Source organism: Salmo trutta, chromosome 14 (genome assembly GCF_901001165.1).
Source record: "Salmo trutta chromosome 14, fSalTru1.1, whole genome shotgun sequence".
NCBI classification, from domain to species: domain Eukaryota; kingdom Metazoa; phylum Chordata; class Actinopteri; order Salmoniformes; family Salmonidae; genus Salmo; species Salmo trutta.
This window is the reverse complement of record NC_042970.1, coordinates 14,865,797-14,886,013: the sequence shown is the minus strand read 5'-3', so window position 1 is coordinate 14,886,013 and position 20,217 is coordinate 14,865,797. Positions and strand designations below refer to the sequence as shown.

The following is a 20,217-nucleotide window of genomic DNA, read 5'->3' as shown; positions in this document are numbered from 1 at the left end:
TGTGGGCAAGCGGTTTGCTCATGTCAACATTATGAAGAGAGTGCCCCATGGTGGCGGTGGGGTTATGTGCAGGCATAAGCTACGGACAACGAACCCAATTGGATTTATCGATGGTAATTTGAATGCACAAAGATGCCGTGGCGAGATCTTGAGGCCCATTGTGAAGGTTTTTTTTATTTTAAGGTACCTATGTGAAATTCATAGATTAGGGCCTAATGAATTTATTTCAATTGACTGATTTCCTTATATGAACTGTAACTCAGTAAAATCTTTGAAATTGTTGCACGTTGCATTTATATTTTTGTTCAGTATAGTTATCCATGCACCATATGAATATAAAAATGATTTCTGTTTTTATAAAATATAGAGCTTTAATTTATTAGTCAGCAACATCAATGAGAAAGGAGAAATAGTCATTTACACAAATCATTACAATAACATCAACTGTGCTTTATGTCATACTAAGTGATTTTTCCTAAATAACCCATACCAAAAATTTGCCAAAGATGCATATATTTGAGATATGCAACAACAACAAAAAACTTTTGGGAAAGAAAGAGGGAGTGCGAGAGAGAGAGAGGATGAGAGAAGAAGAGAGAATGAGAGAAAGAGAGAAAGAGAGAGGTAAAGAGAGAGAGAGAAGGAGAGCTAAAGAGACAATGGGGCCCCTGTGTGCTGAATATTCCCCCACTAGGGAATGACTCCATCTGCCTTTCCATCCACTGACATCCACAGCATAGCTTTTCGGACAAATATCATATACAGTACATAATACATTTCATGCACACAATGAAAAGCCACCGTCCCAAAGAGTTTGGTATGTGTTTTCCTGTGGTCAAGAGCAGATCATTCTAGTGGCTGTAGCTATATACATAGAGTTGTACATGGAGACGGAGTCTTCTCTGCTATACACATCTGTGGATTTTGACACATTTTCAGGCAGAATACCATCAACAACGGCTGATCATAGAAGTTGAATAAACTCTTTATTGAGAGTTGTGTAACATTTACCTTCTGTAGGAGATGGACAACAGCTCTGACAAACCTATGGTAACCTATGGTAACCCTCTCCAACATGTTACACTATAACTTTGAAAACAGTCTTTGCACACTTTCCCTTTAGTGACTTCCATGGACTAACCATTGTCTTACGTCAGGTGGCGTCACTCCTACGCGACGCTCGTCCCTCCCAATCAGTGCAGGCAAAATTGTTGCGCTATCTGACGTAATACAATGTGGACTAAGGGTTTATATATTACAAGGAGAGCTGTGATATTGGAAACTACATGGGAGGATTGGAGGAGTTTAGAAATGTTCAGCACATTTTATATGAAACAACTGACCTCATAAGGAGAATAGGTATAGGCTGGAATGCAAACCAGTATACTTATGGATTAGTTTGGAGACTAAGAGATTTTTTTTGTCTCTTGTCGTAAATTGTGCATAATCAAATTGTCACAAATTATGTAGCGGCCTGCTTGAAATTCTAATCTCAATTGAACAATGGTGTACAAAGGGAAGTCAATGTTATTTCAATCCCATCCCCCAAAACGCTTATTTTAACTATCACGGCCTCAAGGGTACAACATTGAGATGTCATATTTACATATACTCTACACACAAAACGTCCACAGCAACTAGTTCTGGAAGAGACTGGCAATATCAATGTAAATATAACAAATGGGGTTGAAAGAAAGCCAGATTGGACCACAGAAGACACAGGCACCCCTCATCAGCTTCTGGAAGAGTAGAAAATACTTGAGGGAATTTGGGGTCAAGTCTTGTTTCACCCCAGTTAGGTCAGTTAGGCTAGCTAAGGAAGAGGAGGGCATCCTTTCCCACAAGGCCTTTCACTGTCGTGTCTGTCTATAGCCGTGGGAAAAACTCAAAGCTGCAGCCTCCTATGGGCATTTCCTCATCTATCTGCGTGTCCAATGAAATGCCTTGAAGTGACATCCTTATAGTTCATTGGCTGTGGGAATCAACTGTCCATCATGGCTTTGGGGGAGGTTCATCACACATCAGTGATCTGACTCCTCCCACCTCAGACTACATACTGCCAGCAGTGGAATGATCCAACACGGAGCCAAATTACCAAAACCTTTTTGAAAGCATTCTTATCAGTCCATTCAGCTGTAGATATTTACACTTTCAAATGTTCTTTCAATGTGTTGCTGCGCTTCATCCAAAATACAGAACATAAAGATTTTTGCAATGTAATAACACCATTTGTAATAAACAATAACACTACCAACAATAATATCATTATAATAACAATCATATTTGCACAGATTTGCACAAAAAAGCCTTGTTTTCTATTTAAGTACAAAGAAATCCACAGAATCTTACTATGTACAACCTACAATAAATACTGTGTATCTTAACAGTTAAGAAGAACCTGTTTGTTGTTTGCTTGTAGTGGTTTCTCTTTCTTATCGCTTTTGATCATTACCTTTTTTAATCCTTTGATTGAAGTCTTTCCCATTTTTGGAGGGTTGTGCAGAGAGGGAGAGAGCAGATGGGACAGGGGGTGGGTGTCGGGTGTTGGGGTAGTGTGTGGCCTGTGGTATAAGCCTACGGCCTCATGTTTCGGCTGGGGTGGTGTGCTCATCGTCCTCACGCTCATCCTCATCGTCATGATGCCGGCGGTTGCGGGGCTTCTTCTGCTCTTTCAGCTCCTTCAGTTCCTTGGCCTTGCCAACGACCAGCATGGGGTCCCCCGGACTGCCCTCTCCCAGCTGCCAGTAGTCCTGACAGTACTGATTGATGAGGCCCATCTCTGGCTGGCTCAGGATGGTCAGCAGGTCCTTGTACTGACCTGCGCTGGGGGTCCAAGGGCTGGACAGGAGGGGTGGCAGGGCTGGGCTGCCTGTCTCTACCAGGATGCTGTTGACCGTGCGGCTGGACAGGACCACCAGCTGTAGCTTGACCAGCGTGTGTTTGAAGTTCTTCTCTGTGGCCGTGCACTGGTAGACGCCGCTGTCTGATGACTGGAGGGAACGCAGCAGCAGACCCTGCTCTGTCTTTAGTGTCCGGCCCTCAGAGCGGATCTGACAGCAGGGAGATATCATTCATTTATTATTGCATTCATTTAGCAATCATTTTCCATAAACAGCAGGCCATATTGTTAAATAATAAAGTAGTCGTTTGTCTGATTATCAGCCTGTTTAGAAGGCAGGCTGTATAAGAGTCAATATAGTAGGGTACAGTACAGCTACAGCGGGATGAGAGTTCCTCACCTCTTTCCTCCTGTCGCTGTTCTCCCTCTGCAGGTGCCATTTGAGAGACACATGAGGGGACCTGGCCTGACACTCCAGGAACGTAGTGCTGCCCTCCACCCCATACTGCACCATCTCCAGCGTGTTCTTATTGGCTGCAGCAAAGCATAAGCATCATGACATCATATGCATGTGTTTCAGGCATCATTTCCTCAGACCAAATCAGTCAATTACTGCTCAACAGTTAGTGAAGTAGCACAGTAGTAGAATTGACAAAATCACATTCCCCTTTCACAATATTATACACGTGATGTTATTGGATACTGCTGCTGTCACACTGAATGGTAACCTCAGTGCTGTTAGAGTGTCTATTTGAGGTACGTTAGAGTATTCTTGTCAGCTCACCATTGGAGTTATAGCCTCTGCACTGGCGGATTGGGTTGCCATACTTTACATCCTGTCGACGGCTGCGCCTAGAGGGGTCAGATCAACATTCCCCAAAAATAAAGAGGTTAACTACAAAACATTCTACAAACAGCAAGTCTGCAGTAAATGTTAAAATATAATTAAAGAGTAGAGACAATGTTGAGAGAACATTGTATTGGCATATGGCAAAGGTTCCTGCCCCTAAACATGAGCAACACACACACAAAGACGCACACACACACACTCTGTTGGTACTCACCTCTTCTGCGAGGCGGAGTAGCGGGTACAGGACTTTCCGTCCCAGGCGCAGTAGGGGTCCCGGGCCAGGCAGCAGTCAGCACACACCTCCCCGTACACGTCACAGCGATGGAGGGCCAGGTGGGTCACACCCAACACTGAGCCCACATACAGCTGTTGCTGTAGGGAGGAAGAGAAGGAGTGACAGAGCGAGGAATAGAGACCAATTGGAAAATGTTGGCATAGCATCATCCAGACTTCGGCATTCACTGTTTACGCTCTGCAGTGATTTATGTGATATTTTATAGGAAGACAATTCTGAATGTGTGTGCACTGAACCATCAGACTGTGGAATGTTCAACTTACCCTTTTGGAGGAAATCTTCATGGTGGTTATGGGAGTTGGCACCTGAAATGTAAGGGATAGAAGCAGATCTTAATAAGAGAAGAATAAAAGTTAGAACGATGTTCTACAGAATAAATGTTTCTTACATGAGGAATGAGTTGACAAAAATGAAAAGATACTACTGAGAGAGAGAGAGAAATAGAGAGAGGTAAAATAAGGAGAGAGAGAACATGAAAGAGAGGGAAAGGTAGAGGGAGAGAGAGGAAGAACAGGAGAAGAGAGAAAGAGAGACTCACCCTGAACACCTCCACCTCCTCTAGCACCAGCTCCTCAGTCTGCAGGTCATCTCTGGGCAGGACAATTACCTTCTGAACCGTCCCCCTGTCTGAAGATCCAGAGGAGTGATCAGGTTAACCTCTACTCCAAACCAGACCCAGAGGAGTGATCAGGTTAACCTCTACTCCAGACCAGATCCAGAGGAGTGATCAAGGTTAACCTCTACTCCAGACCAGATCCAGAGGAGTGATCAGGTTAACCTCTACTCCAGACCCAGAGGAGTGATCAGGTTAACCTCTACTCCAGACCAGATCCAGAGGAGTGATCAAGTTAACCTCTACTCCAGACCCAGAGGAGTGATCAGGTTAACCTCTACTCCAGACCCAGAGGAGTGATCAGGTTAACTTCTACTCCAGATCCAGAGGAGTGATCAGGTTAACCTCTACTCCAGACCCAGAGGAGTGATCAGGTTAACCTCTACTCCAGATGCAGAGGAGTGATCATGTTAACCTCTACCCCAGACCAGACCCAGAGGAGTGATCAGGTTAACCTCTACTCCAGACCCAGAGGAGTGATCAGGTTAACCTCTACTCCAGACCCAGAGGAGTGATCAGGTTAACCTCTACTCCAGACCCAGAGGAGTGATCATGTTAACCTCTACTCCAGACCAGACCCATAGGAGTGATCATGTTAACCTCTACTCCAGACCAGATCCAGAGGAGTGATCAGGTTAACCTCTACTCCAGACCAGATCCAGAGGAGTGATCATGTTAAACTCTACTCCAGACCAGACCCAGAGGAGTGATCAGGTTAACCTCTACTCCAGACCAGATCCAGAGGAGTGATCAGGTTAACCTCTACTCCAGACCCAGAGGAGTGATCATGTTAACCTCTACTCCAGATCCAGAGGAGTGATCAGGTTAACCTCTACTCCAGACCCAGAGGAGTGATCAGGTTAACCTCTACTCCAGACCCAGAGGAGTGATCAGGTTAACCTCTACTCCAGACCCAGAGGAGTGATCAGGTTAACCTCTACTCCAGACCCAGAGGAGTGATCATGTTAACCTCTACTCCAGATCCAGAGGAGTGATCAGGTTAACCTCTATTCCAGACCAGACCCAGAGGAGTGATCAGGTTAACCTCTATTCCAGACCCAGAGGAGTGATCAGGTTAACCTCTACTCCAGACCCAGAGGAGTGATCAGGTTAACCTCTACTCCAGATCCAGAGGAGTGATCATGTTAAACTCTACTCCAGACCAGACCCATAGGAGTGATCAGGTTAACCTCTACTCCAGACCCAGAGGAGTGATCAGGTTAACCTCTACTCCAGACCAGACCAATAGGAGTGATCAGGTTAACCTCTACCCGAGACCAGTTCCAGAGGAGTGATCAGGTTAACCTCTACTCCAGACCCAGAGGAGTGATCAGGTTAACCTCTACTCCAGATCCAGAGGAGTGATCAGGTTAACCTCTATTCCAGACCCAGAGGAGTGATCATGTTAACCTCTACTCCAGACCAGACCCAGAGGAGTGATCAGGTTAACCTCTACTCCAGACCAGATCCAGAGGAGTGATCAGGTTAACCTCTACTCCAGATCCAGAGGAGTGATCAGGTTAACCTCTACCCCAGACCAGACCCAGAGGAGTGATCAGGTTAACCTCTACTCCAGACCAGATCCAGAGGAGTGATCAGGTTAACCTCTACTCCAGACCCAGAGGAGTGATCAGGTTAACCTCTACTCCAGATCCAGAGGAGTGATCATGTTAACCTCTACTCCAGACCCAGAGGAGTGATCAGGTTAACCTCTATTCCAGACCCAGAGGAGTGATCAGGTTAACCTCTACTCCAGACCCAGAGGAGTGATCAGGTTAACCTCTACTCCAGACCCAGAGGAGTGATCAGGTTAACCTCTATTCCAGACCCAGAGGAGTGATCAGGTTAACCTCTACTCCAGATCCAGAGGAGTGATCATTTTAACCTCTACTCCAGACCCAGAGGAGTGATCAGGTTAACCTCTACTCCAGACCAGATCCAGAGGAGTGATCAGGTTAACCTCTACTCCAGACCAGATCCAGAGGAGTGATCATGTTAAACTCTACTCCAGACCAGACCCAGAGGAGTGATCAGGTTAACCTCTACTCCAGACCAGATCCAGAGGAGTGATCAGGTTAACCTCTACTCCAGACCCAGAGGAGTGATCATGTTAACCTCTACTCCAGATCCAGAGGAGTGATCAGGTTAACCTCTACTCCAGACCCAGAGGAGTGATCAGGTTAACCTCTACTCCAGACCCAGAGGAGTGATCAGGTTAACCTCTACTCCAGACCCAGAGGAGTGATCAGGTTAACCTCTACTCCAGACCCAGAGGAGTGATCATGTTAACCTCTACTCCAGATCCAGAGGAGTGATCAGGTTAACCTCTATTCCAGACCAGACCCAGAGGAGTGATCAGGTTAACCTCTATTCCAGACCCAGAGGAGTGATCAGGTTAACCTCTACTCCAGACCCAGAGGAGTGATCAGGTTAACCTCTACTCCAGACCAGACCAATAGGAGTGATCAGGTTAACCTCTACCCGAGACCAGTTCCAGAGGAGTGATCAGGTTAACCTCTACTCCAGACCCAGAGGAGTGATCAGGTTAACCTCTACTCCAGATCCAGAGGAGTGATCAGGTTAACCTCTATTCCAGACCCAGAGGAGTGATCATGTTAACCTCTACTCCAAACCAGACCCAGAGGAGTGATCAGGTTAACCTCTACTCCAGACCAGATCCAGAGGAGTGATCAGGTTAACCTCTACTCCAGATCCAGAGGAGTGATCAGGTTAACCTCTACCCCAGACCAGACCCAGAGGAGTGATCAGGTTAACCTCTACTCCAGACCAGATCCAGAGGAGTGATCAGGTTAACCTCTACTCCAGACCCAGAGGAGTGATCAGGTTAACCTCTACTCCAGATCCAGAGGAGTGATCATGTTAACCTCTACTCCAGACCCAGAGGAGTGATCAGGTTAACCTCTATTCCAGACCCAGAGGAGTGATCAGGTTAACCTCTACTCCAGACCCAGAGGAGTGATCAGGTTAACCTCTACTCCAGACCCAGAGGAGTGATCAGGTTAACCTCTATTCCAGACCCAGAGGAGTGATCAGGTTAACCTCTACTCCAGATCCAGAGGAGTGATCATTTTAACCTCTACTCCAGACCCAGAGGAGTGATCAGGTTAACCTCTACTCCAGACCAGATCCAGAGGAGTGATCAGGTTAACCTCTACTCCAGACCAGATCCAGAGGAGTGATCATGTTAAACTCTACTCCAGACCAGACCCAGAGGAGTGATCAGGTTAACCTCTACTCCAGACCAGATCCAGAGGAGTGATCAGGTTAACCTCTACTCCAGACCCAGAGGAGTGATCATGTTAACCTCTACTCCAGATCCAGAGGAGTGATCAGGTTAACCTCTACTCCAGACCCAGAGGAGTGATCAGGTTAACCTCTACTCCAGACCCAGAGGAGTGATCAGGTTAACCTCTACTCCAGACCCAGAGGAGTGATCAGGTTAACCTCTACTCCAGACCCAGAGGAGTGATCATGTTAACCTCTACTCCAGATCCAGAGGAGTGATCAGGTTAACCTCTATTCCAGACCAGACCCAGAGGAGTGATCAGGTTAACCTCTATTCCAGACCCAGAGGAGTGATCAGGTTAACCTCTACTCCAGACCCAGAGGAGTGATCAGGTTAACCTCTACTCCAGATCCAGAGGAGTGATCATGTTAAACTCTACTCCAGACCAGACCCATAGGAGTGATCAGGTTAACCTCTACTCCAGACCCAGAGGAGTGATCAGGTTAACCTCTACTCCAGACCAGACCAATAGGAGTGATCAGGTTAACCTCTACCCGAGACCAGTTCCAGAGGAGTGATCAGGTTAACCTCTACTCCAGACCCAGAGGAGTGATCAGGTTAACCTCTACTCCAGATCCAGAGGAGTGATCAGGTTAACCTCTATTCCAGACCCAGAGGAGTGATCATGTTAACCTCTACTCCAGACCAGACCCAGAGGAGTGATCAGGTTAACCTCTACTCCAGACCAGATCCAGAGGAGTGATCAGGTTAACCTCTACTCCAGATCCAGAGGAGTGATCAGGTTAACCTCTACCCCAGACCAGACCCAGAGGAGTGATCAGGTTAACCTCTACTCCAGACCAGATCCAGAGGAGTGATCAGGTTAACCTCTACTCCAGACCCAGAGGAGTGATCAGGTTAACCTCTACTCCAGATCCAGAGGAGTGATCGTGTTAACCTCTACTCCAGACCCAGAGGAGTGATCAGGTTAACCTCTATTCCAGACCCAGAGGAGTGATCAGGTTAACCTCTACTCCAGACCCAGAGGAGTGATCAGGTTAACCTCTACTCCAGACCCAGAGGAGTGATCAGGTTAACCTCTATTCCAGACCCAGAGGAGTGATCAGGTTAACCTCTACTCCAGATCCAGAGGAGTGATCATGTTAACCTCTACTCCAGACCCAGAGGAGTGATCAGGTTAACCTCTATTCCAGACCCAGAGGAGTGATCAGGTTAACCTCTACTCCAGACCCAGAGGAGTGATCAGGTTAACCTCTACTCCAGACCCAGAGGAGTGATCAGGTTAACCTCTATTCCAGACCCAGAGGAGTGATCAGGTTAACCTCTACTCCAGATCCAGAGGAGTGATCAGGTTAACCTCTACTCCAGACCGAGAGGAGTGATCAGGTTAACCTCTACTCCAGACCCAGAGGAGTGATCATGTTAACCTCTACTCCAGACCCAGAGGAGTGATCAGGTTAACCTCTACTCCAGACCAGATCCAGAGGAGTGATCAGGTTAACCTCTACTCCAGACCCAGAGGAGTGATCATGTTAACCTCTACTCCAGACCCAGAGGAGTGATCAGGTTAACCTCTACTCCAGACCAGACCCATAGGAGTGATCAAGTTAACCTCTACTCCAGACCCAGAGGAGTGATCAGGTTAACCTCTACCCTACTCTAGACTCAGAGGATCAGGTTCTACTCTACTCAAATGTCCTGAGGAAGATAGGGGAATAGGAGTATAGGAGGATCCCCCCGGTCTTGTATAGTGGTCTACAGGAGCCATTCATCACCAGGCTGGCTGAGCACAGTACAGTCATCAACTGTAGGGTCTTCCAGCTCCCACCCTCTGATCCACACCATGATTTACGGCCATAGGGACAGGCTGTGTGAAGTACTGCCAGACGATGACCAGGGTAGTATTACCGTACATTCAAACAAATTACAGTAACTCCACCCTTTCCACAAAAATAGTACTGTAGGCTGTGTTCTTTCGTCTTTGAGAAGACAAGCACTTTGACCAAAATTCTAACAAAATACTTTCCCCAGATTATAGATTTTTTTTCTGAATCTATCACAGTTGTGAACACTCACTTACAATAACAAGACTATCAAATCAATCAGCAGGCAGGGACTCAGAGCACTGACCTGTCCCCAGGAATAGGACCTCGTAGCTCCCATCGGCAGCAGCTACCTGGTCCACGGTGATGGTGGTAAACTCATAGTCCACGTTGTTCCGGACCACCAGGGGGCGCTTGTGTATTGGATACACAGTGTTGTACATGGTGGGGTGGTTCCGCATGAAGTTAATCACCTCGTCTGGGTAATCCTTAGTGGACTTCATGTTGGGGGTGAACGTACCTCCGGGACACTGGGTTTAGAAAGAGAGCAGAACCAGCCATGTTAAATGTGGTCATTTATTGAATTTATGTATATGTGTGTGTGTTTATCACGCTCAGCACGTCACTCACCGTCCCTGGCCGAGGGTAGGGGATCTTCCCAGTGTAGGCCATCCACTGGTAGTTGGGCCCCTCCTTGTGAGCATAGGGTCCATTAAAGACCTGACGGATGTCAGCCATGGAGTAGACACACACTGCTGAGCCCTTAAACACGGATCTGGAAGGAAGAGGTAGAGGGATGAGGAGGCTCAGAAACACTAAAGGGAACAGCTTTAGGAGACATAGAGACACTACTCACTCTCTGGGAAATTAGCTACATTCTCCCTCACATCACATATTCTCTCACAGACATAAGGCAGGCATACTCCAACACTATGATGACGCACAAACACTCTCCAACACAGACAAGCTGTCTGACACACTCACAATCAAACATCCACACACAGCCAAGCTAAACATCAGAGACCACAGCACAGCACACCCCACCACAGCACAGCACACCCCACCACACCACATCCCACCACAGCACACCCCACCACAGCACAGCACAGCACACCACATCCCACCACAGCACAGCACACCACAGCACACCCCACCACAGCACAGCACACCCCACCACAGCACACCCCACCCCACCACAGCACAGCACACCCCACCCCACCACAGCACAGCACAGCACACCACATCCCACCACAGCACAGCACAGCACAGCACAGCACACCCCATCACAGCACAGCACACCCAACCAGAGCACAGCACAGCACACCACATCCCACCACAGCACAGCACACCCCACCACAGCACAGCACACCCCACCACAGCACACCCCACCCCACCACACCCCACCACACCACAGCACATCCCACCACAGCACAGCACACCCCACCACAGCACAGCACACCCCACCACAGCACACCCCACCCCACCACAGCACAGCACACCACACCCCATCACAGCACACCCAACCAGAGCACAGCACAGCACACCACAGCACACCCCACCCCACCACACCCCACCACACCACATCACACCCCACCCCAGCACACCACATCTCACCACACCCCACCACACCACAGCACACCCCACCACAGCACACCACATCTCACCACACCCCACCACACCACAGCACACCCTACCACAGCACACCCCACCACAGCACACGCCACCAGAGCAAAGCAGACCACAGCACAGCACACCCCCCCACAGCACAGCACACCACAGCACACCCAACCAGAGCACAGCACACCCCACCACAGCACACCCCACCCCACCGCAGCACACCACACCACACCCCACCCACCACACCACACCCCACCACAGCACACCCCACCACAGCACACCCTACCACAGCACACCCCACCACAGCACACGCCACCAGAGCAAAGCAGACCACAGCACAGCACACCCCCCCACAGCACAGCACACCACAGCACACCCAACCAGAGCACAGCACAGCACACCCCACCACAGCACACCCCACCACAGCACACCACACCACACCACACCACACCCCACCCACCACACCACACCCCACCACAGCACACCCCACCACAGCACACCTCACCAGAGCACACCCCACCCCAGCACAGCACACCACACCCCACCCACCACAGCACACCCCACCACAGCACACCCCACCCACCACAGCACACCCCACCACAGCACACCCCACCACAGCACAGCACAGCACACCACATCCCACCACAGCACACCCACCACAGCACAGCACACCCCACCACAGCACTCCCAACCAGAGCACAGCACACCCCACCACAGCACAGCACACCACAGCACACCCCACCAGATAAAAGCACATGTGCTTTCATGTGGTGGGGTGTGCTGAGCTGGGTGGGGTGCGCTGCTATGTGTTGTGGTGGGGTGGGCTGTGTTGTGGTGTGGAGTGCTGTCCCACGCTGTGCTGTGGTGGGGTGTGCTGTGGTGGGGTGGGGTGTGCTGTGCTGTGGTGGGGTGGGGTGTGGTGTGCTGTGCTGTGGTGGGGTGTGCTGTGTTGTGTTGTGGGCTGTGCTGTGATGGGGTGTGCTGTGGTGGGGTGTGCTGTGGTGGGATGTGGTGTGGTGCGCTGTGGTGGGGTGTGCTGTGGTGGGGTGTGCTGTGGTGTGGTGTGCAGTGGTGTGGTGTGCTGTGGTATGGTGTGCTGTGATGGGGTGTGCTGTGGTGTGGTGTGCTGTGCTGTGGTAGGGTGTGCTGTGCTAGGCTGTGGTGGGGTGGGGTGTGCTGTGGTGGGGTGTGCTATGCTGTGGTAGGGTGTGCTGTGGTGTGGTGTGATGTGCTGTGGTGTGATGTGCTGTGGTGGGCTGTGGTTTGCTGTGGTGGGGTGTGATGGGGTGGGGTGTGCTGTGGTGGGGTAGGGTGTGCTGTGGTGTGGTGTGCTGTGCTGGGGTGTGTTGTGCTGTGGAGGGGTGTGGTGTGCCGTGGTTGGGTGTGCTGTCCTGTGGTGTGCTGGGTGTACAGTATATTACTATATTAGTACATTCTGTCGAGGGGCCTATCATTAGCACTACAGTAGTTTTAATCAACTGGGCTTCAAGGGGGATGATGACTGTGGCGAGTTAGCATGGAGGCCTTGGGTGAGACGGGGAAACAATTACAGAGCACTTCTCTCACAGACACACATACCAGCATATTTATTATGACTGGGCGTGTGAGTGTGAGAGCGAACTCTCTGTGTGTGTATCCTCCACACAATATCTACTGTTGCATATGTGGGGGCAGGAGCTGCGAGCCGTTTCCTTGAATCCTAATGCTGTGCTGACTGATGGCTTGTTATCAAAGCCCAGCCATGTGGGAACACAGGTTAAGTCTCTTACTGGAGACCCCTTCCCCTCAGTGCTACGGACTGACTTCCTCCTCTGCCTTTGTAGTGTGCAGAGCAGACTGTGTAGAATAGGCTGTTTCAATAGCAGAGCGTGTTACACAGGTGCCTTTGGGCAGAATGAATATGGATGGAAGACGGGAAACCACGGGAGGAAACCAAACATCTGAACCACTGACTACATATTTTCTACAGGTCTGCTGAGGAGATCTGATTGAGTGAAAGCTGAAAGGGGCTGTATTGTTCTTCTATTAGACAGATACTTGTGGTAATGATGTGATTGAATTAACGGAGACAAAATAACACAGTTAATCAGTGGCTCACCCTGAAACTGAGAACACTCCGTAGATGACAGGATTCTTTGTGTCTTGAGTTGGCTGGATGTACACGTCCCCTGTTAGACAACAAGATAATTACATATTACTAAAAGTGGTACTGCAAACATTCTTTCACAATCACAATACTATAGCAGTGTGAAGGAATCTGGTAAAACACTGTTAATCTGAGATAAACATGGAAGGATGGTGTCTATTCTCTTCTGTCTCTCTTAGCTAACCGGGGGATCTATTATTCCAACAGGGATTCCTGAGCAGCCAGAGCTAATTCAAAGCGTGACGTACGGACAGTTTCTACTTCCGGTATTGACACAGGACAGGAGGCGGGTTCAAGGAGAAGCTCTTTTGGATTGGACAGCACAGCGGTGGTTAGGTTTGTTAGCAGCGTTTCCGGCCATAATGGGGTCCTGAATCAGAACCCTTCCAAAGCAGACACTGATTCCTGTGTCTCAGAGGGGGAAGGTAAAAAAATGGAGATCTGTGGTGTAACAAGGCTTTAACGGGAGCCATATGCTGCCCATGATTGTCAGAGCTGAGGTAACTGGACCCTGTACCCTCCAGTGGTTTAATGAGTTAAAAGTGAAAGGAAAAACAATAAAGGGGAAAATGTAAATCAATTTAGTCGACTACCTCAGTTGAGAAGTATAACTCTTCAGCCCCTTGTTGGAAACACAATTCCTGGGTAAAGGTTTTCCATTGAGAGAAAAGTCAGGGGGACAGGGAGAGTAGATTGGACGTGTTAACCCACAGCCACAAGCCATTGGAAAGGTCAATAACTATGAATGTCTAATGATTAGATGATGCATGAAACATTATACTCTCCATGTATAACTCTGGACCACTGTCATGGGCATTTATGAAGCCAGACGTTACTAGATATCGAGCCTCGTATTTATAAAGCAGCTCCACACCCTGACTCTGCCCTTTCAGATAAATCTCTCAGCAAATATCAAGTTGAAATGTAAAAACCCTCAAATAACAAAACAGCATGCATACACTCGCCAAATCTCCATGGATTAAGAGTAAAGTCGTATAATAAAACGTTATTTTGAGTTTATCACGCATTAAGATTGTTTGCCCAAAGAATAAACAAATCCGTTTTGACCCACCACTCCGCATGTTTGTAAAGAGAGATTATTGGCCTCTTAGAAAAGCTGTAACTGCAACTGAGTTTCTTTGACATTCATGTGTGTAAAAATGGATTTTTTTATTGTCAGGGTATGAGAATGACAGGTAATGGCCGCAAACAAGAACGGGAATGAACTTTTGGCTAACAGGAGAGACATTCATAACACATCTGACGCCAGTTTGACAACCCTCCTGGCTACAGACGGAGAACTTCAATCAAATGTGGAACAAGTTGCATCATTTTCTTTTATTATGTGTCAGAGCAGACAAAGACTCCTTGAGGAGTTTCTAAAGTCAGCAGTGTGCCTGCAAAAATAATGCTCTGTTGTTAATGCTAGAGAATGAGGATGACAAAATCATAACTATGAGAGAAATTGTGTTATTTTGTGTATTTTCATTTTGTCAATGTGCATGTAAAGTTTTATTAGAAATAACCAATAACCATACCGTACCTTGAATTTTGCCTTATGCTGATTATACAATTACCATTTATGTCATGAAGAAAACGAATGCAGCATAATGTACTTCAATAGTTGGAGTTTCATTCCAAAACGCTATATATACATTTTCCGAAATATTGGTAAATTAGCTTTTATTGTTTAAAGAAATTATGAAAGAGATTGGTGTGTTTTTTCACTATCTAATCATGGCATGGGGTTGTTCAATGACAGACAAGTATTTGTTTAAAATCTATCACTAATCATGTTTTTTTTTTTTTTACAAAATGCTATATATCCGCCTCACGCTCAGAGAAATAATAGTTTCTGATGAAAAAACACAAATGTGAAAATTGGTGGATACAGCGTTTTGAGGAAAAAAAAACTTCAATTGAAAATTGGGTTGAGACACAAGTTTTATATGTTACAGTAGATAAATGTGACAATGTGCATTCACAAAAGCCTCTTCTGAATGGTCATGGTGGGCAAACAGAGAGACATAGGGTCTGTCTGTCTGTCTGTCTGTCTGTCTGTCTGTCTGTCTGTCTGTCTGTCTGTCTGTCTGTCTGTCTGTCTGTCTGTCTCAGTCTCTCTGATGACTGTAATGACTGCATTACCAAAAGATGGTGTATGGTCTCTACCCTTCAGACCCATCTGACTGCACAGCACTTAAAAAGTATATGGTCTCTACCCTGGGGACCCGTCCGACTGCAAAGCATTACAAAAGCAAACACAAATAAAAACCACATGACTCCCTTTGTGACACAGAAAAACATGTAGTCAAAATGAAGTCACATTGCTCAAGAATGATGACTATGAGAAAAATAATGGTGGACGGTAAAAAACCTTAGACTGGAAGGAAAAGAGTTGGCTTCTGGGGCTTTGCACTTGTAATACTATAAATAACTATGAAATGAACCAGAAACCAAATTGTCCTTTCCCCATCACGCTTTTGAAATGGCAATAAAAATGCCAATACCCACACATTCATTTTCATTTTTTCTGACAGACACGTTATTCTGTCTGGAATCCTGCCAACTCTCTTTCTTTCTTTCTTTCTTTCTTTCTTTCTTTCTTTCTTTCTTTCTTTCTTTCTTTCTTTCTTTCTTTCTTTCTTTCTTTCTATCTCCCTTTCCCCCCATGCCTCTCTCTCTCCAGACTCTACTGTACATAGCTCCCATGCTGGCCTGGAAGACAAGAAGACTGGATCCTTTCTCCTTTTCGAGCCAAGACATCCTCAACATCTGATTCTAGTGGTGTAGTGGTGCCTGGAGAAGTGGGAATAGTCTAATTTTGCCCAAAAATTCCCAATCGGCCCTCCAGGCGAAGGAAAGGAGCCCCGTGTGATAAATTCGGAGAAACAGTGACATACACTCTGAATGACCTAAACTGATCAATCCCATACTGGTTATTCACATTCAGGCCAAACCAAGCTGTACAAGTAAACTAATAATAAGCCTACTATTGAAACAGATAAATGAGGCTGTCAACTGAGTCAGAAATTCACAGGATTCAGATTTTACCAATTTTTTTCAGGTTTTTACTCTCAAAGTGACACTTTAAAAAAATAAAATTGATGTTCTAAGTCCATAAAAAGGCTTAAATCAGGAGACCGCTTTTGAGGTCTGGGAAAAATCTAAGCACTGTTGTTTGGTTAGCAGTGTTTCTGTAGTACATTCACCTAGCCCTGTTGTTTGGATAATGGTGTTTCTGTAGTACAGCGACCTAGCTCTGTTGTTTGGTTAGCAGTGTTTCTGTAGTACAGCCACCTAGCCCTGTTGTTTGGTTAGCAGTGTTTCTGTAGTACAGCCACCTAGCCCTGTTGTTTGGTTAGCAGTGTTTCTGTAGTACAGCCACCTAGCACTGTTGTTTTGTTAGCAGTGTTTCTGTAGTACAGCCACCTAGCACTGTTGTTTTGTTAGCAGTGTTTCTGTAGTACAGCCACCTAGCCCTGTTGTTTGGTTAGCAGTGTTTCTGTAGTACAGCCACCTAGCCCTGTTGTTTGGTTAGCAGTGTTTCTGTAGTACAGCCACCTAGCCCTGTTGTTTGGTTGTAGTGTTTCTGTAGTACAGCCACCTAGCCCTGTTGTTTGGTTAGCAGTGTTTCTGTAGTACAACCACCTAGCCCTGTTGTTTGGTTAGCAGGGTTTCTGTAGTACACTCACCTAGCACTGTTGTTTGGTTAGCAGTGTTTCTGTAGTACACTCACCTAGCACTGTTGTTTGGTTAGCAGTGTTTCTGTAGTACAGCCACCTAGCACTGTTGTTTTGTTAGCAGTGTTTCTGTAGTACAGCCACCTAGCCCTGTTGTTTGGTTAGCAGGGTTTCTGTAGTACACTCACCTAGCACTGTTGTTTGGTTAGCAGTGTTTCTGTAGTACAGCCACCTAGCCCTGTTGTTTGGTTGTAGTGTTTCTGTAGTACATGAGAATGGAGTAGCAAAATAAAATGGCCACTGGATTGATGGAAGTAATCATGATATCATTCTGCCAGGTAGACATAGACTACTTTGTAGCTAGTTAACATTTTATTGAGAAGGTTTATGGGAAAGCCTTTCCATCTACCAGAAGACGGTTAGGCTTATCATTAGAATCACTATATTTGTTCTTGCTCCTTAATTGTTTGAAAGCCCCTCACAGTCCCCCTCTCAGCCCTCCTCTCACCACCCCCTCTCAGCCCCCCTCAGATGCCTCTTCTGGGCTCCACCATTAAGCTGGAATCCTTAATGGTGAAACTGCCACGTCCGTTTGCGATATTACAACAACAAAGACGTTACTGCAAACAACCAACACTGTTTTTCCCCTCTGACATTCCATCTTTATGATAGAGACTTTAGACATCCGTGACTTAGACAGACGTGTGATGGATAGCTAGCTGTATGTTCAGCGGTGACAAGCCTAGTATGACCTCACTGAGTGTGTCCCAGACTGCTCTCAGACTGAGGGAAACCTATTGACCTGCAGGAGGGACTGTTAAAGAGGCGGTGACATTGACGGAAGACGAGAGAAGTAAGAAAAATAGACATTGACATTGAGTAAGAGTTGAGTACTGCTGAACATAAGTGTGTGGTTTGGGTAGTCATGCTGGTCGTTCACAGCCCTCAGCCTAAGGCTGAAATGAGCCTCCACTAGGCTACAGGCCTAATATATAACAAACACAATCAAGTAATGATTGATGGCAGCAGTAAAAACAAATGACCTGCAATAAAACAAAATCACATCAGTTATTGTGATTGCATTGGACCGCTAATGAAATATGTCCTACTAATAACTAGTTTTCATGATCATTTCAAGGAGAGTGCTCAAGCCTCCTCAGAGTCAGACTTCCTCAACACAGTGCATTTCACTGATGTTTTCCTTAGATGGTGAGCTATCAGTCATGTGAGAGGAGAGATATGAGTGACAGGCAGGGATGATCCCTCTAACCCTGCAGGGCGCCCCCCTGGCTGATCCAGAGACAGACCTTAAAGCCCTGCGCCTCATTACCAGTCCTCCCTAGACACCTACACACACCTCTACTCTCAGCACTTCCACTGTTGTGTTATTGAGGCAACCTGATCCCAGACCTGTGGTGCATGTGGAATCTGTCAGCAGATACATATACACTCTTGTTTTCTATTAGCCGGGTCATGGGGTCATATCGATACTTTCACTCTCCATCAGCTAGGCTCTCAATTAGGGCTGTGGTGGTCACAACATTTTGTCAGCCGGTAAATGTCACGCAAATGACTGCCGGTCTCATGGTAATTTACCATTAACATAAACACGTTTAGCATCTCCAGGCCTCCAGCATACAAGCCGCTGATGCACGCCTTGGGAACATCAACATTTTAAAAAGTCTAATAAATCCATTTAATATACACAACATCACAATAAGTCCATTATCTAGATCATTTAGCGGACAATATATGTTTATAAATTCCATGCCATTATTTTATATTATATAATTTTATAGTCAGAAGAATATATACTGAACAAAAATATAAACGCAATATGTAAAGTGTTGGTCCCATGTTTCATGAGCTGAAATGAAAGATCCCAGAAATCTTCCATTCGCATAAAAAGCTTATTTCTCTAAAATGTTCTACGTGCACAAAATGTGCACAAATTTGTTTATATCCCTATTAATGAGTATTTCTCCTTTGCCAAGATAATCCATCCACCTGACAGGTGTGGCATATCAAGAAGCTGATTAAACAGCATGATAATTACACAGGTGCACCTTGTGCTGGGTAAAATAAAAAGGACACTCAAAATGTGCAGTTTTGTCACACAACACAATGTCACAGATGTCTGAAGTTTTGAGCGAGCATGCAATTGGCACGGTGACTGCAGGACTGTCCACCAGAGCTGTTACCAGAGAATTTAATGTTCAATTCTCGACCATAAGCCACCTTCAATGTCATTTTAGAGTATTTGGCAGTACGTCCAACCGGCCTCAGAACCGCAGACCATGTGTAACCACACCAGCCCAGGACCTCCACATCTGGCTTCTTCACCTTACGGGATCGTCTGAGACCAGCCACCTGGACAGCTGATGAAACTGTGGGTTTGCACAACCAAAGAATTTCTGCACAAACTGTCAGAAACCGTCTCAGGGAAGCTCATGTAAATGTAATATTTCAGATATACACTACCATTCAAAAGTTTGGGGTCACTTAGAAATGTCCTTGTTTTTGAAAGAAAAGCAAATTTCTTGTCCATTAAAATAACATCAAATTGATCAGAAATACAGTGTAGACATTGTTAATGTTGTAAATGACTATTGTAGCTGGAAACGGCAGATTTTTCATGGAATATCTACATAGGCGTACAGAGACAACCATCACTCCTGTGTTCCAATGGCACGTTGTGTTATCTAATCCAAGTTTATCATTTTAAAAGGCTAATTGATCATTAGAAACCCCTTTTGCAATTATGTTAGCACAGCTGAAAACTGTTCTTCTGATTAAAGAAGCAATTAAACTGGCCTTCTTTAGACTAGTTGAGTATCTGGAGCATCAGCACTTGTGGGTTTGATTACAGGCTCAAAATGGCCAGAAACAAAGAACTTCCTTCTGAAACTCGTCAGTCTATTCTTGTTCTGAGAAATGAAGGCTATTCCATGCGAGAAAATGCCACGAAACTGAAGATCTCGTACAACGCTGTGTAGTACTCCACTCCTAGAACAGCACAAATAGGCTCTAACCAGAATAGAAAGAAGATTGGGAGGCCCGGTGCATAACTGAGCAAGAGGACAAGT

The 20,217-nt window shown here is 46.4% G+C and overlaps 1 protein-coding gene across 4 annotated transcripts in view; it reads right to left on the bottom strand.

Moving 5' to 3' along the window:
• Positions 1-351: 351 nt before the first annotated feature.
• Positions 352-20,217, bottom strand: part of LOC115207461 (semaphorin-3F-like) — a 119,834-nt gene continuing 99,968 nt past the window's right edge. For 2 of the 4 annotated variants that reach the window (XM_029774540.1, XM_029774543.1), the window contains 9 exons: positions 13,404-13,473; positions 10,319-10,463; positions 9,996-10,218; positions 4,523-4,611; positions 4,248-4,289; positions 3,904-4,061; positions 3,624-3,706; positions 3,240-3,373; positions 352-3,050 (listed from right to left, as the gene is read on the bottom strand). In XM_029774540.1, the coding sequence (XP_029630400.1) occupies positions 2,583-3,050; positions 3,240-3,373; positions 3,624-3,706; positions 3,904-4,061; positions 4,248-4,289; positions 4,523-4,611; positions 9,996-10,218; positions 10,319-10,463; positions 13,404-13,473 (1,412 nt within the window). In that variant the 3' untranslated portion in view covers positions 352-2,582. The remainder of the gene's footprint in view (positions 3,051-3,239; positions 3,374-3,623; positions 3,707-3,903; positions 4,062-4,247; positions 4,290-4,522; positions 4,612-9,995; positions 10,219-10,318; positions 10,464-13,403; positions 13,474-20,217) is intronic. The other 2 variants (XM_029774542.1, XM_029774544.1) reach the window with 1 other exon arrangement.